This window comes from Oncorhynchus keta, chromosome 28 (genome assembly GCF_023373465.1).
Source record: "Oncorhynchus keta strain PuntledgeMale-10-30-2019 chromosome 28, Oket_V2, whole genome shotgun sequence".
Classification (NCBI taxonomy): Eukaryota; Metazoa; Chordata; class Actinopteri; order Salmoniformes; family Salmonidae; genus Oncorhynchus; species Oncorhynchus keta.
This window is the reverse complement of record NC_068448.1, coordinates 63,032,883-63,053,223: the sequence shown is the minus strand read 5'-3', so window position 1 is coordinate 63,053,223 and position 20,341 is coordinate 63,032,883. Positions and strand designations below refer to the sequence as shown.

Here is a 20,341-nt window from a genome sequence, read left to right as displayed (position 1 = left end):
TTCTATCCAATTAACCGGTCTGTTAAACTGCTACAGACCCGCCCCTTTCTGGCAGACAGACCAACACTTCAATCGCTATCTCCCATTTTCTCTTTTCCGGGTTTAACAGAGCAAGTGTCGACCAATCACCGTTAAACATCAACAGATTCGGAGTCATGCGCGATTGAGTTAGGGCTCGCGACAGTACGTACTGTCCTGTGCAACAATATTTAATCGAAGACATTCCGGAAAATAGAAGTGTTACATATTGTATGATTAAGCTACAGTAACACTTTTAGTTATATCGTTCAGTGATTTGCAGGTCTAGACAGAGAGAAACGTCAAATGAAGACGTTGTCTGTGGAGGATGCACATCGCTGTCAGTGTCATTGGATGTGGTGGAGTGTTTTTAATTTAACAATCATCATTCCGGAACGACATCTACAATAGTAACTATTCAAAATGAGGCTGTTTACGGTTTTATTGAAAAACACCAAAAAAATTGAATATTATTCAAGATTTTCACCGTCGCCTCTCTCCATCAAGCAATTTTTGGAATTTGGTAAGTAGCCTAGACTAGGCCGACACTCTTGGTAATGGGCTGTCACTATCAATGTGTTTTAATTTGAGGTTGTTGTCTATTCTGTAATATTAATGAAATCCTGACGAACGAACATAAGGTGATGTGAATCTCTGAAGGTGAACATCCTTGCAAGTGTTGTTTTTATTCCCTTGAATTCGGTCAAAATGTTTTTATAATACCACAGTACTCAATGATAATTCTGTTCTGATATCATTTGTATGATTTTTTTTTTAGCTACAATTAGCATGTCATTTTTTGTTTGTTTGTAGTTATGAGCAATATGCCTATCAGTCCATCAGTATAGACTGGGGGTTATAGCCTATAGCTACAGTATAGACTGGGGGTTATAGCCTATAGCTATAGTATAGACTGGGGGCTATAGCCTATAGCTACAGTATAGACTGGGGGCTATAGCCTATAGCTACAGTATAGACTGGGGGCTATAGCCTATAGCTACAGTATAGACTGGGGGCTATAGCCTATAGCTACAGTATAGACTGGGGGTTATAGCCTATAGCTATAGTATAGACTGGGGGTTATAGCCTATAGCTATAGTATAGACTGGGGGTTATAGCCTATAGCTACAGTATAGACTGGGGGCTATAGCCTATAGCTACAGTATAGACTGGGGGCTATAGCCTATAGCTACAGTATAGACTGGGGGCTATAGCCTATAGCTACAGTATAGACTGGGGGCTATAGCCTATAGCTACAGTATAGACTGGGGGCTATAGCCTATAGCTATAGTATAGACTGGGGGTTATAGCCTATAGCTACAGTATAGACTGGGGGCTATAGCCTATAGCTATAGTATAGACTGGGGGTTATAGCCTATAGCTACAGTATAGACTGGGGGCTATAGCCTATAGCTACAGTATAGACTGGGGGCTATAGCCTATAGCTACAGTATAGACTGGGGGTTATAGCCTATAGCTACAGTATAGACTGGGGGCTATAGCCTATAGCTACAGTATAGACTGGGGGCTATAGCTATAGCCTATAGCTAGCTAGTATAGACTGGGGGCTATAGCCTATAGCTACAGTATAGACTGGGGGCTATAGCCTATAGCTACAGTATAGACTGGGGGCTATAGCCTATAGCTACAGTATAGACTGGGGGCTATAGCCTATAGCTACAGTATAGACTGGGGGCTATAGCCTATAGCTACAGTATAGACTGGGGGCTATAGCCTATAGCTACAGTATAGACTGGGGGCTATAGCCTATAGCTACAGTATAGACTGGGGGCTATAGCCTATAGCTACAGTATAGACTGGGGGCTATAGCCTATAGCTACAGTATAGACTGGGGGCTATAGCCTATAGCTACAGTATAGACTGGGGGCTATAGCCTATAGCTACAGTATAGACTGGGGGCTATAGCCTATAGCTACAGTATAGACTGGGGGCTATAGCCTATAGCTACAGTATAGACTGGGGGCTATAGCCTATAGACTGGGGGCTACAGTATAGACTGGGGGCTATAGCCTATAGCTACAGTATAGACTGGGGGCTATAGCCTATAGCTACAGTATAGACTGGGGGCTATAGCCTATAGCTACAGTATAGACTGGGGGCTATAGCCTATAGCTACAGTATAGACTGGGGGTTATAGCCTATAGCTACAGTATAGACTGGGGGCTATAGCCTATAGCTACAGTATAGACTGGGGGCTATAGCCTATAGCTACAGTATAGACTGGGGGTTATAGCCTATAGCTACAGTATAGACTGGGGGCTATAGCCTATAGCTACAGTATAGACTGGGGGCTATAGCCTATAGCTATAGTATAGACTGGGGGTTATAGCCTATAGCTACAGTATAGACTGGGGGCTATAGCCTATAGCTACAGTATAGACTGGGGGCTATAGCCTATAGCTACAGTATAGACTGGGGGCTATAGCCTATAGCTACAGTATAGACTGGGGGCTATAGCCTATAGCTACAGTATAGACTGGGGGCTATAGCCTATAGCTACAGTATAGACTGGGGGCTATAGCCTATAGCTACAGTATAGACTGGGGGCAGCCTATAGACAGTATAGACTGGGGGCTATAGCCTATAGCTACAGTATAGACTGGGGGCTATAGCCTATAGCTACAGTATAGACTGGGGGCTATAGCCTATAGCTACAGTATAGACTGGGGGCTATAGCCAGTATAGACTGGGGGCTATAGCCAAAAGCTACAGTATAGACTGGGGGCTATAGCCTATAGCTACAGTATAGACTGGGGGCTATAGCCTATAGCTACAGTATAGACTGGGGGCTATAGCCTATAGCTACAGTATAGACTGGGGGCTATAGCCTAGCCTATAGCTACAGTATAGACTGGGGGCTATAGCCTATAGCTACAGTATAGACTGGGGGCTATAGCCTATAGCTACAGTATAGACTGGGGGCTATAGCCTATAGCTACAGTATAGACTGGGGGCTATAGCCTATAGCTACAGTATAGACTGGGGGCTATAGCCTATAGCTACAGTATAGACTGGGGGCTATAGCCTATAGCTACAGTATAGACTGGGGGCTATAGCCTATAGCTACAGTATAGACTGGGGGCTATAGCCTATAGCTACAGTATAGACTGGGGGCTATAGCCTATAGCTACAGTATAGACTATAGACTGGGGGCTATAGCCTATAGCTACAGTATAGACTGGGGGCTATAGCCTATAGCTACAGTATAGACTGGGGGCTATAGCCTATAGCTACAGTATAGACTGGGGGCCTATAGCTAGACTGGGGGCTATAGCCTATAGCTACAGTATAGACTGGGGGCTATAGCCTATAGCTACAGTATAGACTGGGGGCTATAGCCTATAGCTACAGTATAGACTGGGGGCTATAGCCAAAAGCTACAGTATAGACTGGGGGCTATAGCCAAAAGCTACAGTATAGACTGGGGGCTATAGCCAAAAGCTACAGTATAGACTGGGGGCTATAGCCAAAAGCTACAGTATAGACTGGGGGCTATAGCCAAAAGCTACAGTATAGGCTGGGGCTATAGCCTATAGCTACATTATAGAATGGGGGCTATATCCTATAGCTACATTATAGACTGGGGCTATAGCCTACAGCTACAGTATAGACTGGGGGCTATAGCCTATAGCTACAGTATAGACTGGGGGCTATAGCCTATAGCTACAGTATAGACTGGGGGCTATAGCCTATAGCTACAGTATAGACTGGGGGCTATAGCCTATAGCTACAGTATAGACTGGGGGCTATAGCCTATAGCTACAGTATAGACTGGGGGCTATAGCCTATAGCTACAGTATAGACTGGGGGCTATAGCCTATAGCTACAGTATAGACTGGGGGCTATAGCCTATAGCTACATTATAGACTGGGGCTATAGCCTATAGCTACAGTATAGACTGGGGGCTATAGCCTATAGCTACAGTATAGACTGGGGGCTATAGCCTATAGCTACAGTATAGACTGGGGGCTATAGCCTATAGCTACAGTATAGACTGGGGGCTATAGCCTATAGCTACAGTATAGACTGGGGGCTATAGCCTATAGCTACAGTATAGACTGGGGGCTATAGCCTATAGCTACAGTATAGACTGGGGCTATAGCCTACAGCTACAGTATAGACTGGGGCTATAGCCTACAGCTACAGTATAGACTGGGGCTATAGCCTATAGCTACAGTATAGACTGGGGGCTATAGCCTATAGCTACAGTATAGACTGGGGGCTATAGCCTATAGCTACAGTATAGACTGGGGGCTATAGCCTATAGCTACAGTATAGACTGGGGGCTATAGCCTATAGCTACAGTATAGACTGGGGGCTATAGCCAAAAGCTACAGTATAGACTGGGGGCTATAGCCAAAAGCTACAGTATAGACTGGGGGCTATAGCCAAAAGCTACAGTATAGGCTGGGGCTATAGCCTATAGCTACATTATAGAATGGGGCTATAGCCTATAGCTACATTATAGACTGGGGCTATAGCCTATAGCTACAGTATAGACTGGGGCTATAGCCTATAGCTACAGTATAGACTGGGGGCTATAGCCTATAGCTACAGTATAGACTGGGGCTATAGCCTATAGCTACAGTATAGACTGGGGGCTATAGCCTATAGCTACAGTATAGACTGGGGGCTATAGCCTATAGCTACAGTATAGACTGGGGGCTATAGCCTATAGCTATAGACTGGGGCTTATAGACTGGGGGGCTATAGCCTATAGCTACATTATAGACTGGGGCTATAGCCTATAGCTACAGTATAGACTGGGGCTATAGCCTATAGCTACAGTATAGACTGGGGGCTATAGCCTATAGCTACAGTATAGACTGGGGGCTATAGCCTATAGCTACATTATAGAATGGGGGCTATATCCTATAGCTACAGTATAGACTGGGGGCTATAGCCTACAGCTACAGTATAGACTGGGGGCTATAGCCTACAGCTACAGTATAGACTGGGGGCTATAGCCTACAGCTACAGTATAGACTGGGGCTATAGCCTACAGCTACAGTATAGACTGGGGCTATAGCCTACAGCTACAGTATAGACTGGGGCTATAGCCTACAGCTACAGTATAGACTGGGGCTATAGCCTATAGCTACAGTATAGGCTGGGGCTATAGCCTATAGCTACATTATAGACTGGGGCTATAGCCTATAGCTACAGTATAGACTGGGGGCTATAGCCTATAGCTACAGTATAGACTGGGGGCTATAGCCTATAGCTACAGTATAGACTGGGGGCTATAGCCTATAGCTACATTATAGAATGGGGGCTATATCCTATAGCTACAGTATAGACTGGGGGCTATAGCCTACAGCTACAGTATAGACTGGGGGCTATAGCCTACAGCTACAGTATAGACTGGGGCTATAGCCTACAGCTACAGTATAGACTGGGGCTATAGCCTACAGCTACAGTATAGACTGGGGCTATAGCCTATAGCTACAGTATAGGCTGGGGCTATAGCCTATAGCTACATTATAGAATGGGGGCTATAGCCTATAGCTACAGTATAGACTGGGGGCTATAGCCTATAGCTACAGTATAGACTGGGGGCTATAGCCTATAGCTACAGTATAGACTGGGGGCTATAGCCTATAGCTACATTATAGAATGGGGGCTATATCCTATAGCTACATTATAGACTGGGGCTATAGCCTATAGCTACATTATAGACTGGGGCTATAGCCTATAGCTACAGTATAGACTGGGGGCTATAGCCTATAGCTACAGTATAGACTGGGGGCTATAGCCTATAGCTACAGTATAGACTGGGGCTATAGCCAAAAGCTACAGTATAGGCTGGGGCTATAGCCTATAGCTACATTATAGACTGGGGCTATAACCTACAGCTACAGTATAGACTGGGGGCTATAGCCTACAGCTACAGTATAGACTGGGGGCTATAGCCTACAGCTACAGTATAGACTGGGGGCTATAGCCTATAGCTACAGTATAGACTGGGGGCTATAGCCTATAGCTACAGTATAGACTGGGGGCTATAGCCTATAGCTACAGTATAGACTGGGGGCTATAGCCTATAGCTACAGTATAGACTGGGGGCTATAGCCTATAGCTACAGTATAGACTGGGGGCTATAGCCTATAGCTACAGTATAGACTGGGGGCTATAGCCTATAGCTACAGTATAGACTGGGGGCTATAGCCTATAGCTACAGTATAGACTAGGGGCTATAGCCTACAGCTACAGTATAATAATAATAATAATAATAATAATAATAATAATAATAATAGTATAGACTGGGGGCTATAGCCTACAGCTACAGTATAGACTGGGGGCTATAGCCTACAGCTACAGTATAGACTGGGGCTATAGCCTACAGCTACAGTATAGACTGGGGCTATAGCCTACAGCTACAGTATAGACTGGGGCTATAGCCTATAGCTACAGTATAGACTGGGGGCTATAGCCTATAGCTACAGTATAGACTGGGGGCTAATAATAATAATAATAATACAGTATAGACTGGGGGCTATAATAATAATAGCTACAGTATAGACTGGGGCTATAGCCTGTAGCTACAGTATAGACTGGGGGCTATAGCCTATAGCTACAGTATAGACTGGGGCTATAGCCTACAGCTACAGTATAGACTGGGGCTATAGCCTATAGCTACAGTATAGACTGGGGGCTATAGCCTATAGCTACAGTGTAGACTGGGGGCTATAGCCTATAGCTACAGTGTAGACTGGGGGCTATAGCCTATAGCTACAGTGTAGACTGGGGGCTATAGCCTATAGCTACAGTATGACTGGGGGCTATAGCCTATAGCTACAGTGTAGACTGGGGGCTATAGCCTATAGCTACAGTATAGACTGGGGGCTATATCCTATAGCTACAGTACTGGGGGCTATAGCCTATAGCTACAGTAGACTGGGGGCTATAGCCTATAGCTACAGTATAGACTGGGGCTATAGCCTACAGCTACAGTATAGACTGGGGGCTATAGCCTACAGCTACAGTATAGACTGGGGCTATAGCCTACAGCTACAGTATAGACTGGGGCTATAGCCTACAGCTACAGTATAGACTGGGGGCTATAGCCTATAGCTACAGTATAGACTGGGGCTATAGCCTATAGCTACAGTATAGACTGGGGGCTATAGCCTATAGCTACAGTATAGACTGGGGGCTATAGCCTATAGCTACAGTATAGACTGGGGGCTATAGCCTATAGCTACAGTATAGACTGGGGGCTATAGCCTATAGCTACAGTATAGACTGGGGGCTATAGCCTATAGCTACAGTATAGACTGGGGCTATAGCCTATAGCTACAGTATAGACTGGGGGCTATAGCCTATAGCTACAGTATAGACTGGGGGCTATAGCCTATAGCTACAGTATAGACTGGGGGCTATAGCCTGTAGCTACAGTATAGACTGGGGGCTATAGCCTGTAGCTACAGTATAGACTGGGGGCTATAGCCTATAGCTACAGTATAGACTGGGGGCTATAGCCTATAGCTACAGTATAGACTGGGGGCTATAGCCTATAGCTACAGTATAGACTGGGGGCTATAGCCTATAGCTACAGTATAGACTGGGGGCCTATAGCCTATAGACTGGGGGCTATAGCCTGTAGCTACAGTATAGACTGGGGGCTATAGCCTATAGCTACAGTATAGACTGGGGGCTATAGCCTATAGCTACAGTATAGACTGGGGGCTATAGCCTATAGCTACAGTGTAGACTGGGGGCTATAGCCTATAGCTACAGTGTAGACTGGGGGCTATAGCCTATAGCTACAGTGTAGACTGGGGGCTATAGCCTATAGCTACAGTATGACTGGGGGCATTGTGTCCAGTCAGAAGACACAAATGCTGAGTATGGGTTAATAACATGCTCCCCTATGTGCCTTCTGTTAAATCATCAGTTTCTGACTGCTAAGCAACAGTTTAGTTAATGAAGTCAAAAGGAAAGCTTTCTGTTTCTTCCCCCTATCTCTCTCTCCATCTGTCATACAGATAGGCTACTCTCACAGGTGTACCGAGGGCTGTTTATTACTAGTTGAACAGGTCTACAGTGATAACAGCTTGTGTCTTGTTGCGTCACCGGAATTGTTTCATAATCCTGCCTTTGTGTCTGGGCCTGGGAACCAGAGACTGCTCAGGAGGACCACTGCTGTTATCCAACCACTGTAACTCTCGCTCTCTCTGTGTGTGTGTGTGTGTGTGTGTGTGTGTGTGTGTGTGTGTGTGTGTGTGTGTGTGTGTGTGTGTGTGTGTGTGTGTGTGTGTGTGTGTGCGCATACTTGCCTGTGATAAGAAAGGCTAAAATAGGCTAAACACACTCAGAAAATAGGGAGACAGTCTGCCTATTTTCTGAGTGCGTTCAGCCTATTTTAGCCTTTCTTATCAAATTAGCCACGCCTCGGCCCAGCATTAGTTACCTTCGGCGCCTTTCCCTAGAAGTTAAACAAACATTACTCATTGCTGTTTCCGAACACACATTGAAGTATCTATGGATAGCATGTGGACTGTGTATGTAAGTGAGAAAGAGATGCTGGGATGTGCCTATAGTCAAACACACAGCAGCTCTGGTATTTCCAGCATTAATCACATTGTAAACCATGGTGGGATGTCCATTTGTTCACATCAATAGAGGGGTGTCTTTTGTTGCTTTTTCAGACAGAGAAGTTGAACATCATGGTAGAATGCCATTTGCTTTTTAGAGTGCATTTTCCCAGTCAACTTTTAAAAGACCCCCTCCCTTCCCCTCCCTTCTCCTCCTCTAGGTCGGGACAATGCGTGTGAGAAGACATCCTTTATGTTCCTGAGGAAGGAGCTGCCGGTGAGGCTGGCTAACACCATGAGAGAGGTCAACCTGTTGCCTGATAACCTGCTCAGTCAGCCCTCAATCAAACTGGTGCAGAAATGGTGAGACATTTAGCCTGAGTGCCAGTCTGTTTATGCTATCATGCCAAACACTTGACGATGAGCAATGGAGTTGGCAAAAGCACAAAAACATATGGGACCAGTCTAGTGAGAATGAGTCATAACACACAAACATGCTAGTGACATCAGCACAAACATACCCCATACCCCAATTTACATACCCCAAACATATTGAATGAACTGTGTGTGTGTTCCCTTCAGGTACATGCAGAGCTTTGTGGAGCTGTTGGGGTATGAGAACAGAAAACCAGAGGATCCTCAGGCCCTCAATGAGTGAGTATGGAGGACAATGTTTTTTCTAGATATTTTATTCCTTGTTGGTTCAACAGATCAATCATCTGATGTTGAACTGAAGACCGCAGGTGTGAGAACCTGTGAGAAGGATGTTTGGAGGAGAGGGGGATGAGGGGAGCTATGAAGAGGTGGAGGGGTAGAGGGTAGCTTACTGCTAACTGCCTGTGCCCTTGTCCTCATACTCACCTGATGCTAAACCCCTGGACTTACCTGTCCAGATAATCATGTATATTTATACCATAACAGTGTTCACACCATGTGAGAGAGATTTAGATAGGAACCACTGATAACAACCCCAGCTGACCACTGTAAGTCAGAAGAAATAAGTTGTTTTTGCTCTCGCTCTCGCTCTCTCTCTCTCTCTCTCGCTCTCGCTCTCGCTCTCGCTCTCTCTCAGTTTCCTGGAGTTGTTGATCGAGATCCGTAATCGTCATAATGACGTGGTCCCTACCATGGCCCAGGGGGTTATAGAGTACAAGGAGAAGTTTGGCTTTGACCCCTTCATCAGCAGTAACATCCAGTACTTTCTGGACCGCTTCTACACCAACCGCATATCCTTCCGCATGCTCATCAACCAACACAGTGAGAGCACACACTCTTGACACACATTTACAGCACGTTAATATGCACATGTCCACTGGACGCTGTTTAAGATATGTGGACAGTGTGTGTGTGTAAAGACGTTATGTCTTTGGGGGAACTATGGTATCCATTATGTTCATGTCTGTCTGTCTCCTCAGCTCTCCTGTTCGGCAATGACACTAACCCAGCCCACCCCAAACATATAGGCAGCATAGACCCCACTTGCAACGTGGCTGAAGTAGTCAAAGGTGAGGACTGGTCAAGGGGGGTGTGTGTCTTTGTCTGACTCACTGTGTTTTTCAGAAGCAGTGGTAACAGATCAAGGTGTATTTGTCACATGATCTGTAAACAACAGGTGGAGACTAACAGTGAAATGCTTACTTGCGAGTCCTTTCCATCAACACAGACAAAGACATAATAGAAAGCAAAAACACGTAATAATAGATACACAATAGTGATGATGGCAGTTTTCTGAAGCAAAACAATAGTCATCTCTCTCCCCTTAGTCTCTTCCTCTTTCTCCATTTTCAGCTCTCGTTACCACCCCTAAATGGTTCTGCTTTTCTTAGATAGTTGTGTGTATGATGGCATGTATCCATCTGTCCATCATGTGACACTGCCTTCCTGTTTCAGATGCCTATGAGACAGCCAAGATGCTGTGTGAACAGTACTACCTTGCTGCCCCTGCACTCCAGATCCAAGAGTTCAACAGTAAGACATCTGCTCTGTTTTACCACATCTCTGATCCCCCTCCATATTGACTAATGTACAGTCAACACACACACAAACTTTGTTCACTGTCTCGTGATATCTTTGATCTCTATATGCTGTCGAAACACACACTTTACAGTATGTTTGTCGTTTCATAACATCTCTGATCCCTCTCTGTGTGAGAGATAACAGAGCTCCACCTTTAAAGGGAAGTGATGTAGCCACAGGACTGCTCCTATTTAGAGATGATGGTTGCAGAGGCCAGATTTAGTCCTGCTGTGATTATATATACAGTGGGGCAAAAAAGTATTTAGTCAGCCACCAATTGTGCAACTTCTCTCACTTAAAAAGATGAGAGATGCCTGTAATTTTCATCATAGGTACACTTCAACTATGACAGACAAAATGAGAAAAAAAGTCCAGAAAATTACATTGTAGGATTTTTAATGAATTTATTTGCAAATTATGGTGGAAAATAAGTATTTGGTCACCTACAAACAAGCAAGATTTCTGGCTCTCACAGACCTGTAACTTCTTCTTTAACTTCTTGCGTCGAGCAATCCCGTATCCGGGAGCGTAATCATAACCTCAAGCTCATTACCATAACGCAAAGTTAACTATTCATGAAAATCGCAAATGAAATGAAAGAAATATATTCACTCACAAGCTTAGCATTTTGTTAACAACACTGTCATCTCAGATTTTCAAAATATGCTTTTCAACCATAGCTACACAAGCATTTGTGTAAGAGTATTGATAGCTAGCATAGCATTAAGCATAGCATTCAGCAGGCAACATTTTCACAAAAACAAGAAAAGCATTCAAATAAAATGATTTACCTTTGAAGAACTTTGGATGTTTTCAATGAGGAGACTCTCAGTTAGATAGCAAATGTTCAGTTTTTCAAAAAATATTATTTGTGTAGGAGAAATCGCTCCATTTTGTTCATCACGTTTGGCTAAGAAAAAACCCTGAAAATTCAGTCATTACAACGCCAAACTTTTTTCCAAATTAACTCCATAATATCGACAGAAACATGGCAAACGTTGTTTAGAATCAATCCTCAAGGTGTTTTTCACATATCTATTCGATGATAAATCATTTGTGGCAGTTGGGTTTCTCCTCTGAAGCAAATAGAAAAATGCACGCAGCTGGAGATTACGCAATAATTTCGACAGAGGACACCAAGCGGGCACCTGGTAAATGTAGTCTCTTATGGTCAATCTTCCAATGATATGCCTACAAATACGTCACAATGCTGCAGACACCTTGGGGAAACGACAGAAAGTGTAGGCTCATTCCTGGTGCATTCACAGCCATATAAGGAGACATTAGAACACAGCGCCTTCAAAATCTGGGGCATTTCCTGTTTGAAATTTCATCTTGGTTTCGCCTGTAGCATAAGTTCTGTGGCACTCACAGATAATATCTTTTTGGAAACGTCAGAGTGTTTCCTTTTCAAAGCTGTCAATTATATGCATAGTCGAGCATCTTTTCGTAACAAGATATCTTGTTTAAAACGGGAACGTTTTTTTATCCAAAAATTAAGAGAACCCCCTATATCGAAGAAGTTAAGAGGTTTCTCTGTCCTCCACTCGTTACCTGTAGTAATGGCACCTGTTTGAACTTGTTATCAGTATAAAAGACACCTGTCCACAACCTCAAACAGTCACACTCCAAACTCCACTATGGCCAAGACCAAAGAGCTGTCAAAGGACATCAGAAACAAAATTGAAGACCTGCACCAGGCTGGGAAGACTGAATCTGCAATAGGTAAGCAGCTTGGTTTGAAGAAATCAACTGTGGGAGCAATTATTAGGAAATGGAAGACATACAAGACCACTGATAATCTCCCTCGATCTGGGGCTCCACGGAAGATCTCACCCCGTGGGGTCAAAATGATCACAAGAACGGTGAGCAAAAATCCCAGAACCACACGGGGGGACCTAGTGAATGACCTGCAGAGTGCTGGGACCAAAGTAACAAAGCCTACCATCAGTAACACACTACGCCGCCAGGGACTCAAATCCTGCATTGCCAGACATGTCCCCTTGCTTAAGCCAGTACATGTCCAGGCCCGTCTGAAGTTTGCTAGAGAGCATTTGGATGATCCAGAAGAAGATTGGGAGAATGTCACATGGTCAGATGAAACCAAAATATAACTTTTTGGTAAAAACTCAACTCGTTGTGTTTGGAGGACAAAGATTGATGAGTTGCATCCAAAGAACACCATACCTACTGTGAAGCATGGGGGTGGAAACATCATGCTTTGGGGCTGTTTTTCTGCAAAGGGACCAGGACGACTGATCCGTGTAAAAGAATGAATGGGGCCATGTATTGTGAGATTTTCAGTGATAACCTCCTTCCATCAGCAAGGGCATTGAAGATGAAATGTGGCTTGGTCTTTCAGCATGACAATGATCCCAAACACACCACCCGGGCAATGAAGGAGTGGCTTCGTAAGAAGCATTTCAAGGCCCTGGAGTGGCCTAGCCAGTCTCCAGACCTCAACCCCATAGAAAATCTTTGGAGGGAGTTGAAAGTCTGTGTTGCCCAGCAACAGCCCCAATACATCACTGCTCTAGAGGAGATCTGCATGGAGGAATGGGCCAAAATACCAACAACAGTGTGTGAAAACCTTGTGAAGACTTACAGAAAACGTTTGACCTCTGTTATTATACCCTTTGTTGGCAATGACAAAGTATTGAGATAAACTTTAGTTATTGACCAAATACTTATTTTCCACCATAATTTGCAAATAAATTCATTAAAAATCCTACAATGTGATTTTCTGGATTTTCTTTTCTCATTTTGTCAGTCATAGTTGAAGTGTAGCTATGATGGAAATTACAGGCCTCTCTAATCTTTTTAAGTGGGAGAACTTGCACAATTGGTGGCTGACTAAATACTTTTTTGCCCCACTGTGTGTGTGTGTGTGTGTGTGTGTGTGTGTGTGTGTGTGTGTGTGTGTGTGTGTGTGTGTGTGTGTGTGTGTGTGTGTGTGTGTGTGTGTGTGTGTGTGTGTGTGTGTATGAGAGATCTTATTTTCTCTCCCTGTGTCACAGTGAAACAAGACAAAGACAAATCGATCCAGGCTGTGTATGTTCCCTCTCACCTCTTCCACATGCTGTTTGAACTCTTCAAGGTGTGACACGCACGCACACACACAAGTACACAATGCACGACCATCATCATACTAATAAAAGTGTTTGGTGTGTGTAGAACTCTATGCGGGCCTCTGTGGAGCTCCATGAGGACAGTAAGGAGGGCTTACCTCCGGTGAAGGCCAAAGTCACACTAGGAAAAGAGGACCTGTCCATAAAGGTAACACACACACTTGCCAATACTTAGACATGCCGTCTATGAGTGGGATGTATGATAAATGCTCTATAAATTGTTATATTCACCATCTTTTACCCAGTGTGTCAAATGTACAGTCGTGACATATCCTCTTTCTCTCCCTTTTTCTTTTATCTATCTCTGTCAGATCAGTGATCGGGGTGGAGGTGTACCTCTGAGGAAGATCGATCGTCTGTTTAACTACATGTACTCTACTGCCCCCACGCCCAGCCTAGAACCCTCCAACACTGTCCCACTGGTACACACATACACATTGTTCCCCATATTTTTCAGGTTTTCTGACTCATCATTCTGAAGCCAGTAACAGATGCCAGTGTTTTTCTGTAGTGATTGTAAACAACTTCTTCTGAAGAAGTGACTTCCCTTATACTACACTGTCACCTATGTCATTTCTCTCCCCCCTCTTGTCTGCTATCTCTGACTCCCAACTTTATCTTCCTTCTCCCTCCCTGCTTCCAGGCTGGTTTTGGCTATGGTCTTCCCATCTCCAGGCTGTATGCCAGGTATTTTCAGGGAGACCTGAAGCTCTACTCCATGGAAGGGGTTGGCACTGATGCTGTCATTTATCTCAAGGTAGGAGGGGCTTCTCTCACACCACAAATCATTTTGATGTTACTCTGTGATTTTCAGACTCTGATATACCTCTGCTCTGTAATACAATTAACTATCAACATCACTCCATCCCTTTTCATTGGTTCTTCTTTTGTCCCGCCCCCAAATCAGGCTCTGTCCAGTGAGTCGTTCGAGCGCCTGCCCGTCTTTAATAAGTCGGCATGGCGACACTACCAGACCAGCCCTGAGGCAGACGATTGGAGCAACCCGAGCAAAGAGCCACGAGACACCAGCAAATCAAATTACAAGGCCAACCGATAACTCTGCCCTAAAATGCTTCCCCCGCCCACCTGCCTGGCACACTGAACTCTGCCCCTTCAATGATCCCCTCGCTAACAAAATCATCATGGGTTTAACTTCAGCTGCCGCGGCGACACAGCGCCCTCTCTGCAGTCATTGATGTTGTTGTCCCAGGGTGGACTTTGGAACAGGATTTTAGCCCCACCCCCTGACTCCTCTGATAGGTTATTTGGTCAGTTGTTCCTCTTCACAATCTGTTTTAAGTGGGACTACAGTGACCAGATTGGTGGACAGACAGTCAGTTTGAGATGGTTGAGTTCAGCCACTCTTTCCTTCGATCCCTTATCTTCAGCTTTACTGACCACAGCACTCCCTTGTGGTTCTCTCCAGCTACTGCAGCTAGAGGCTCTGTCTTTGGGCTGGGAAAGGTTTCTGTTCTGCTCTCTCTGTGTCCAGTCTCGGTTTGTTCAGTCAAACATAATAGAACCTCTGTTTCTCTCTTCTCTCCCCTACAAAGCAGCTGTGACAGGCTGAAGGTTTGGTTTCAGGCCCGACAGAGAAAAGGGAAAATGAGCTCCTTTTCTCCCTTTGAGGACATAGTTTTGAATGGGCACTAATCTCATCCACCGGCCGGCGCTCTCTGTTGATCCGTCTGGTCTCACAGCGCCTCAGAATGGAACTTGAATGGGAGACTATGGTAGGAGCGGTGAAAACAGACGTCAATTTTAATTGTCTGATCTCTGTCCATCGCCATCTAGCCCAACCCTGAGAACATACCCCAGCTACATTGTGGACTTCAAAGCATAAGTGATTTAAAGAAGGAAGTGAGTTCGGAAAATCTGAAAGTATGCATATTAGAAATTGTTTTCATATATAAACTTTATACGCCAAACTCCGAATCAATTGGGTTTCCCCAAAATAATATTGTTTATGTAATAGAACATTTATTTTGATTAACAATTTTGCAAAGTCCCAGCTAATAAAACGGTTGATATCTCTCACTTCCTGTCGGTTACCACTAGCTTCCACTGTCACAAAGTCAACATTGGCTACAAAAATGTACTTTGTGGTCTTAATTTAAGGTTAGGGTTAAGCATAAAGTTAGCAGTTTGGTTAAGGTTAGGTTTAAGAAGAGACATTTTAGAGATAGGCAGGGTTTATGACGTTGTGGCTGTGATAACTAGTGACCACCCTCTCCTGCCTCAATTTAAAGACATGCCTCATAGTTGTGTGATTCGCTTAGAATTTGACTTGATTAGCATGGCACTCAGTAAATCAACACGCCCTAAGGTCTAACCAGTCCCACCCTATTACAGTCCCTGCTATCTGGAGTCCTTGGGACATCCCTACCCCATTGAAGTTGAAATGTAAAAGGGTTAAGGTAGGGACATCCCAAGGATCCCAGATAGCAATGACCACCCTGTTACCAGACTATGTGCGCCAGCAATTCGACCCGGGCACGAGGTTAATTAGGCACAAAGAGGGTCAGGGTGGGCAGTTGTCATAGTTACGATTGTCATGGGTACAGCGGCGTGGCCAATGCCAAGTTATAGAAAAGAGATTTGCAGTGACTAACTAGACCTATAAGAACATTTTAGGAACAATGGAAACAAGCTTTAAACTAACTGAAGATAGTTATTATGCATTACGCATGTTGCATTATATTATAGAAAGCATCCGGAACAAACAGATGTATTTTTTTATTAATTATTATTCCATTATCTCAGAAAGAGGGGGAGACTTAGAACTGAGGAGTTAAGAAACAGTATTGCATGATAAATGCCCCGATGGCTATAGTTTAATTTAAACTGTTTTATTATGTTTTTACTGTGTTGGATTGAGAGGAGAACCTAGTGAAATAGGCATCCTCAATCTTTGCCCCAGATCCTAACCAGCGATACTGATCCTTCCTGAACCCTTTGAAAGGTTAAAACTGTATACTCAGACAGCCCACCTAGCTGTCTTGCCCCTTTTCTAAAAACCTTTGGAGTTAATTGGTTTCTATTGGACAACTTGGTGCCCCATTTAGGAGGTTTTCTATGGGAAACACTGCTCTGAGTCTCAAAGAAAATGGATGTTTTCAGGATGCTAATGTTAACTAACGATGGTTCACCATGTGAGCCTTGTCTTTCCTGTAGCTTATTGCTTATAAACCTCTCCAGCATGACATGTGTTACTGTTAACCCTCCCAGCTCCTTCCACACCCTGATAAGACCATGCAAAGGCTACATGACCGATCCTAAAGATGGCTACATTTTGTTAGCCTTGTTTGTCCATCTGTGGCACCATCAACCCTGCAAAGCAATATGAACATTCTCACGTTAACAAAGACTATCGCTAACAACGCCACACCGACTCAACCTTGTAATTCACCTAGTAGTGGTATTACTAAACCTTCTGAACATTGAACGAACTTGAACATCAACTAGTATTTTGAATGGTTTTCCGATAAGACATGTAATAGCTGTCATTGGTTGAAGTGTGTGAATAACGCTCTTCAAGGATGGAAGGGATTGGATGAGATTAATATTTGTATTTAAGTGTGAAGAAGAATCTGTGGCATTGTAGTGTACAACAGCGGGCATTTTGAAACTCCATTGTTTGTGCAGGAGTATGGACCTGAACAAACATCTTGTGTTCCTTGAAACAAGGGTTATTTTGCATAGGAAAATGGTTGATTCTTGATAATTTGTTTTTTACTTCAATTTTTTTAGCATTTATTTTTGTGTAACTGGATGATGATTATTCCAGAGGGCTCTTTCCCTCTTTTTTGATTTTAAAAGTCATCATCTACAGTATACACATACCGTTTTTCTTCATCAATGTCTTCGTATGTGGATTACATTTCATTCAGGCCTCTCTGATAAGAATCAATTGTCTTAGTTAACTCTGGGATAATATTAGCTTGTTTGTTTGTGTTTCTAGTTATCCTCATTCTCATTGGCCGGTTTATGAAAAGTGGGGCCAAACTTGGACCAATCATGGAGCGCTGATCTGACATCATCCATTCTCAGTTTTCAGCAAAACCTGAACAACTCATTCCAGCACTGCCAAGGAGGCACCTAAAATGAGTTTTAAAGTGGGCTTAGCTGTAGATGAGGTAGTGAATCCTTCTTTACCTTTTTGTACCTCTAAGGTATTAGTAGCTTATATAGTATATATAGTATGGTAATATATTGAACTGGTGTGAAGTTATGACTCATACATCCTTTCTGTATCTCTGATGTAAGAGATGACTGAGCACTTTGTATGAACTCCTCCCTGTAGAGAAAGTGTGTGCAGACATTTGCAGCCCATCTTATCACAACAGTAACTTTTGTATGCATACATGTGCTACAGTAGCGGCTACCGTAGATAGTAGACACAGTGATATACAACCATATAGAGGTATTCAGCATGAGGTCAAGCTTGCAATACCTACTGTCAATTTTCCAAAGCTACAATAAAGAGAACAAAACAGACAGTTTTTTTTCTATGCGTGTGTGCAAATGAGTCAATCTGTTGAAAAAGAGATGTTTCCTCTCAATCACCAATCTACTTCACTTTCAATGACTTTCATTTTTTTTTATTTACATATTACGCCATTAGGAATTAGACATTAGAAAATAAGACGATACAAACAGAAACACACATTCCCAATCTTGTACACACAGTGCAGGATTACATATGATGCATACAGGACAAGAACGTCACTAAGGTGGATCAGGAGGTGTGGCAGGAAGTGATGTTATGTGGGTATCCGCTGTGGAACAGTTGTGGCCTGTGAGGTGTCGTAGCGAGAGACATCGAGTTGAAGAACAGTTCTGTGTCGTGTGACTAGCAAGAGGAGGGCACAATGATTCTACGACAGCAGGGCGGATCAATCTTATTCACAAAGGACCAATGTGGGTGCAAGCTTTTATTCCAGCCAAGTTATAACACCTGATTCTAGGACCACACCAGCCCTTTGTGGATAACACTGGCCATCTCTGTACTATACAACCTTTGATCTCTCGTTTCTAATAAGGAAGGCTCCTGAATAAGCTGTCACAATTGTACATTCTCTAAAAGCAAATAAATTGACAGATCAGTTTCTCCAGTTGAAAGCACTGTTTACAATTGATGGGCCGGGCAGGCGGCTATATTGGGAAAGCATGGGGGGGACATCCCTGATACTGAAGTTCCAAGTGTTTTGTTCATTATGCAATCACCAATCACGTACTGAGTTCCATGGTGTTACTGTTGTTGAAATGTAACATCCATTAATTTGTGTTGCTATGTAGTCTCGGAAATCTCCCACCTAGCACTGTGGGAGGCAACACTTCTGCCTAGGGAGACTAGTTGCTATGGCAAATAATCTGGTACAGAATTATTTGTAATTCTGTGGGTTGCATGTCCGTAGTCTGAAGTGGCCTCTTGTCTCCCAGGAAGGCTGCAGTTACTTACTCCTCTAGAGGACAGTGTTTCTCTCTTAAACCTACAAACTAGGGCACAGTCAGTATGCATCACATTACAGAATGATGCAATTAGAAACAGAATGGTGCAGACAGTCTATTCTCTTACTGTATAGAGAACTGTCTCGGTTTGTCTATAAATTCAATCTCTATCTGGAGAGTTCTGTAATGGTGTAGGTCTACTCACCAGGGTTGGGGCCATTTCAATTCAGGAAGTACACTAAAATTCAGATTATTTTCAATTAGGAACATTTCAAATTGGAATTTGGTTTGACCGAAATTAAAATGCAATTGACCCCAACCCTGCTACTCACTTAATATCACAATGCAGATAGTCATACTGCAGACAATTGTTGTGAAATTGCAGAAAATATCTTCTATCATGTTTACCCTGGTTTTTCTCTAAAATATGACCATAACATGAGATTTAAAATCAAAAGGATAGAGAAAAAGGAGGACATAAAATGATGGAATGATATGATCAACAGGCGTTCTTTTATTTACCGTCTCTGTCAGACCTGAGCAATCAAAAACAGGTCAGTCGCATCGTCTTCTGTTCTCTACATTCCTGTCTGCTTCATTGCCCAGGCAACAGAGACTGATGGCTTCTTCGTGCTACAGCACTACACTACATTTCCCATGACCCCCTTCTGTCTTGCATATCTACAACTTCCTTCAGCATCCAGTCATTGCTGCCAGTGTGTGGAAGGGGATGTCGGAGAGAGAGAGAGAATGTGTGTGCGTGTGACAGCACCTTTCAGGCAGTAAGTGAGTATGTGGTCTTGGGTGTGTGTGTGTGTGTGTATGCATGGCATCAGCTGTTAGGTGTGTGTGTATATGCGTGGTGTCAAGTGTCTGTTCCACAGTCCAGGCCCCTACTTCTCGTTCTCATCTTCTTCACTCATGCTACTGAAAGAGGCGGAAGCCCCTTTGGGTGAGGAAGGGGAGGCTGGTCGGGGGTGAAGCCAGCGCGAGGGGGGAGACGGGGAACGAGACAGAGACAGTTGCCGGGGGGGACTGTTACTAGGCGACCCGTGGGGTGATAGGGCGTAGGAGATCATCCGACCACTACGCTCACTAAACACCTGTTTCTGTTAAGGTAAGGAGAGAGAGAGGTTTGTGAGAGAACTATCACTTCAAAGACTAGGACTA

General features: G+C 43.8%; 2 protein-coding genes across 4 annotated transcripts in view; one reads left to right on the top strand and one right to left on the bottom strand.

Annotated features, from left to right (window-relative positions):
- Positions 1-138: 138 nt before the first annotated feature.
- On the top strand, positions 139-18,231 carry LOC118361657 (pyruvate dehydrogenase (acetyl-transferring) kinase isozyme 3, mitochondrial-like). The gene is made up of 11 exons (XM_035741769.2): positions 139-541; positions 8,798-8,939; positions 9,159-9,230; positions 9,649-9,833; positions 9,992-10,081; positions 10,467-10,544; positions 13,610-13,689; positions 13,767-13,868; positions 14,032-14,142; positions 14,364-14,477; positions 14,628-18,231. Exons 1-11 carry the CDS (start codon positions 442-444, stop codon positions 14,775-14,777), a joined length of 1,224 nt encoding a protein of 407 aa, XP_035597662.1. The 5' UTR covers positions 139-441; the 3' UTR covers positions 14,778-18,231.
- A 74-nt stretch (positions 18,232-18,305) lies between these two features.
- LOC118361658 (choline-phosphate cytidylyltransferase B-like) overlaps positions 18,306-20,341 on the bottom strand; it is a 32,805-nt gene continuing 30,769 nt past the window's right edge. For all 3 annotated transcript variants that reach the window (XM_035741771.2, XM_035741770.2, XM_035741772.2), the window contains exon 8: positions 18,306-20,280. In XM_035741771.2, coding sequence (XP_035597664.1) covers positions 20,065-20,280 — 216 coding nt within the window. In that variant the 3' untranslated portion in view covers positions 18,306-20,064. The remainder of the gene's footprint in view (positions 20,281-20,341) is intronic.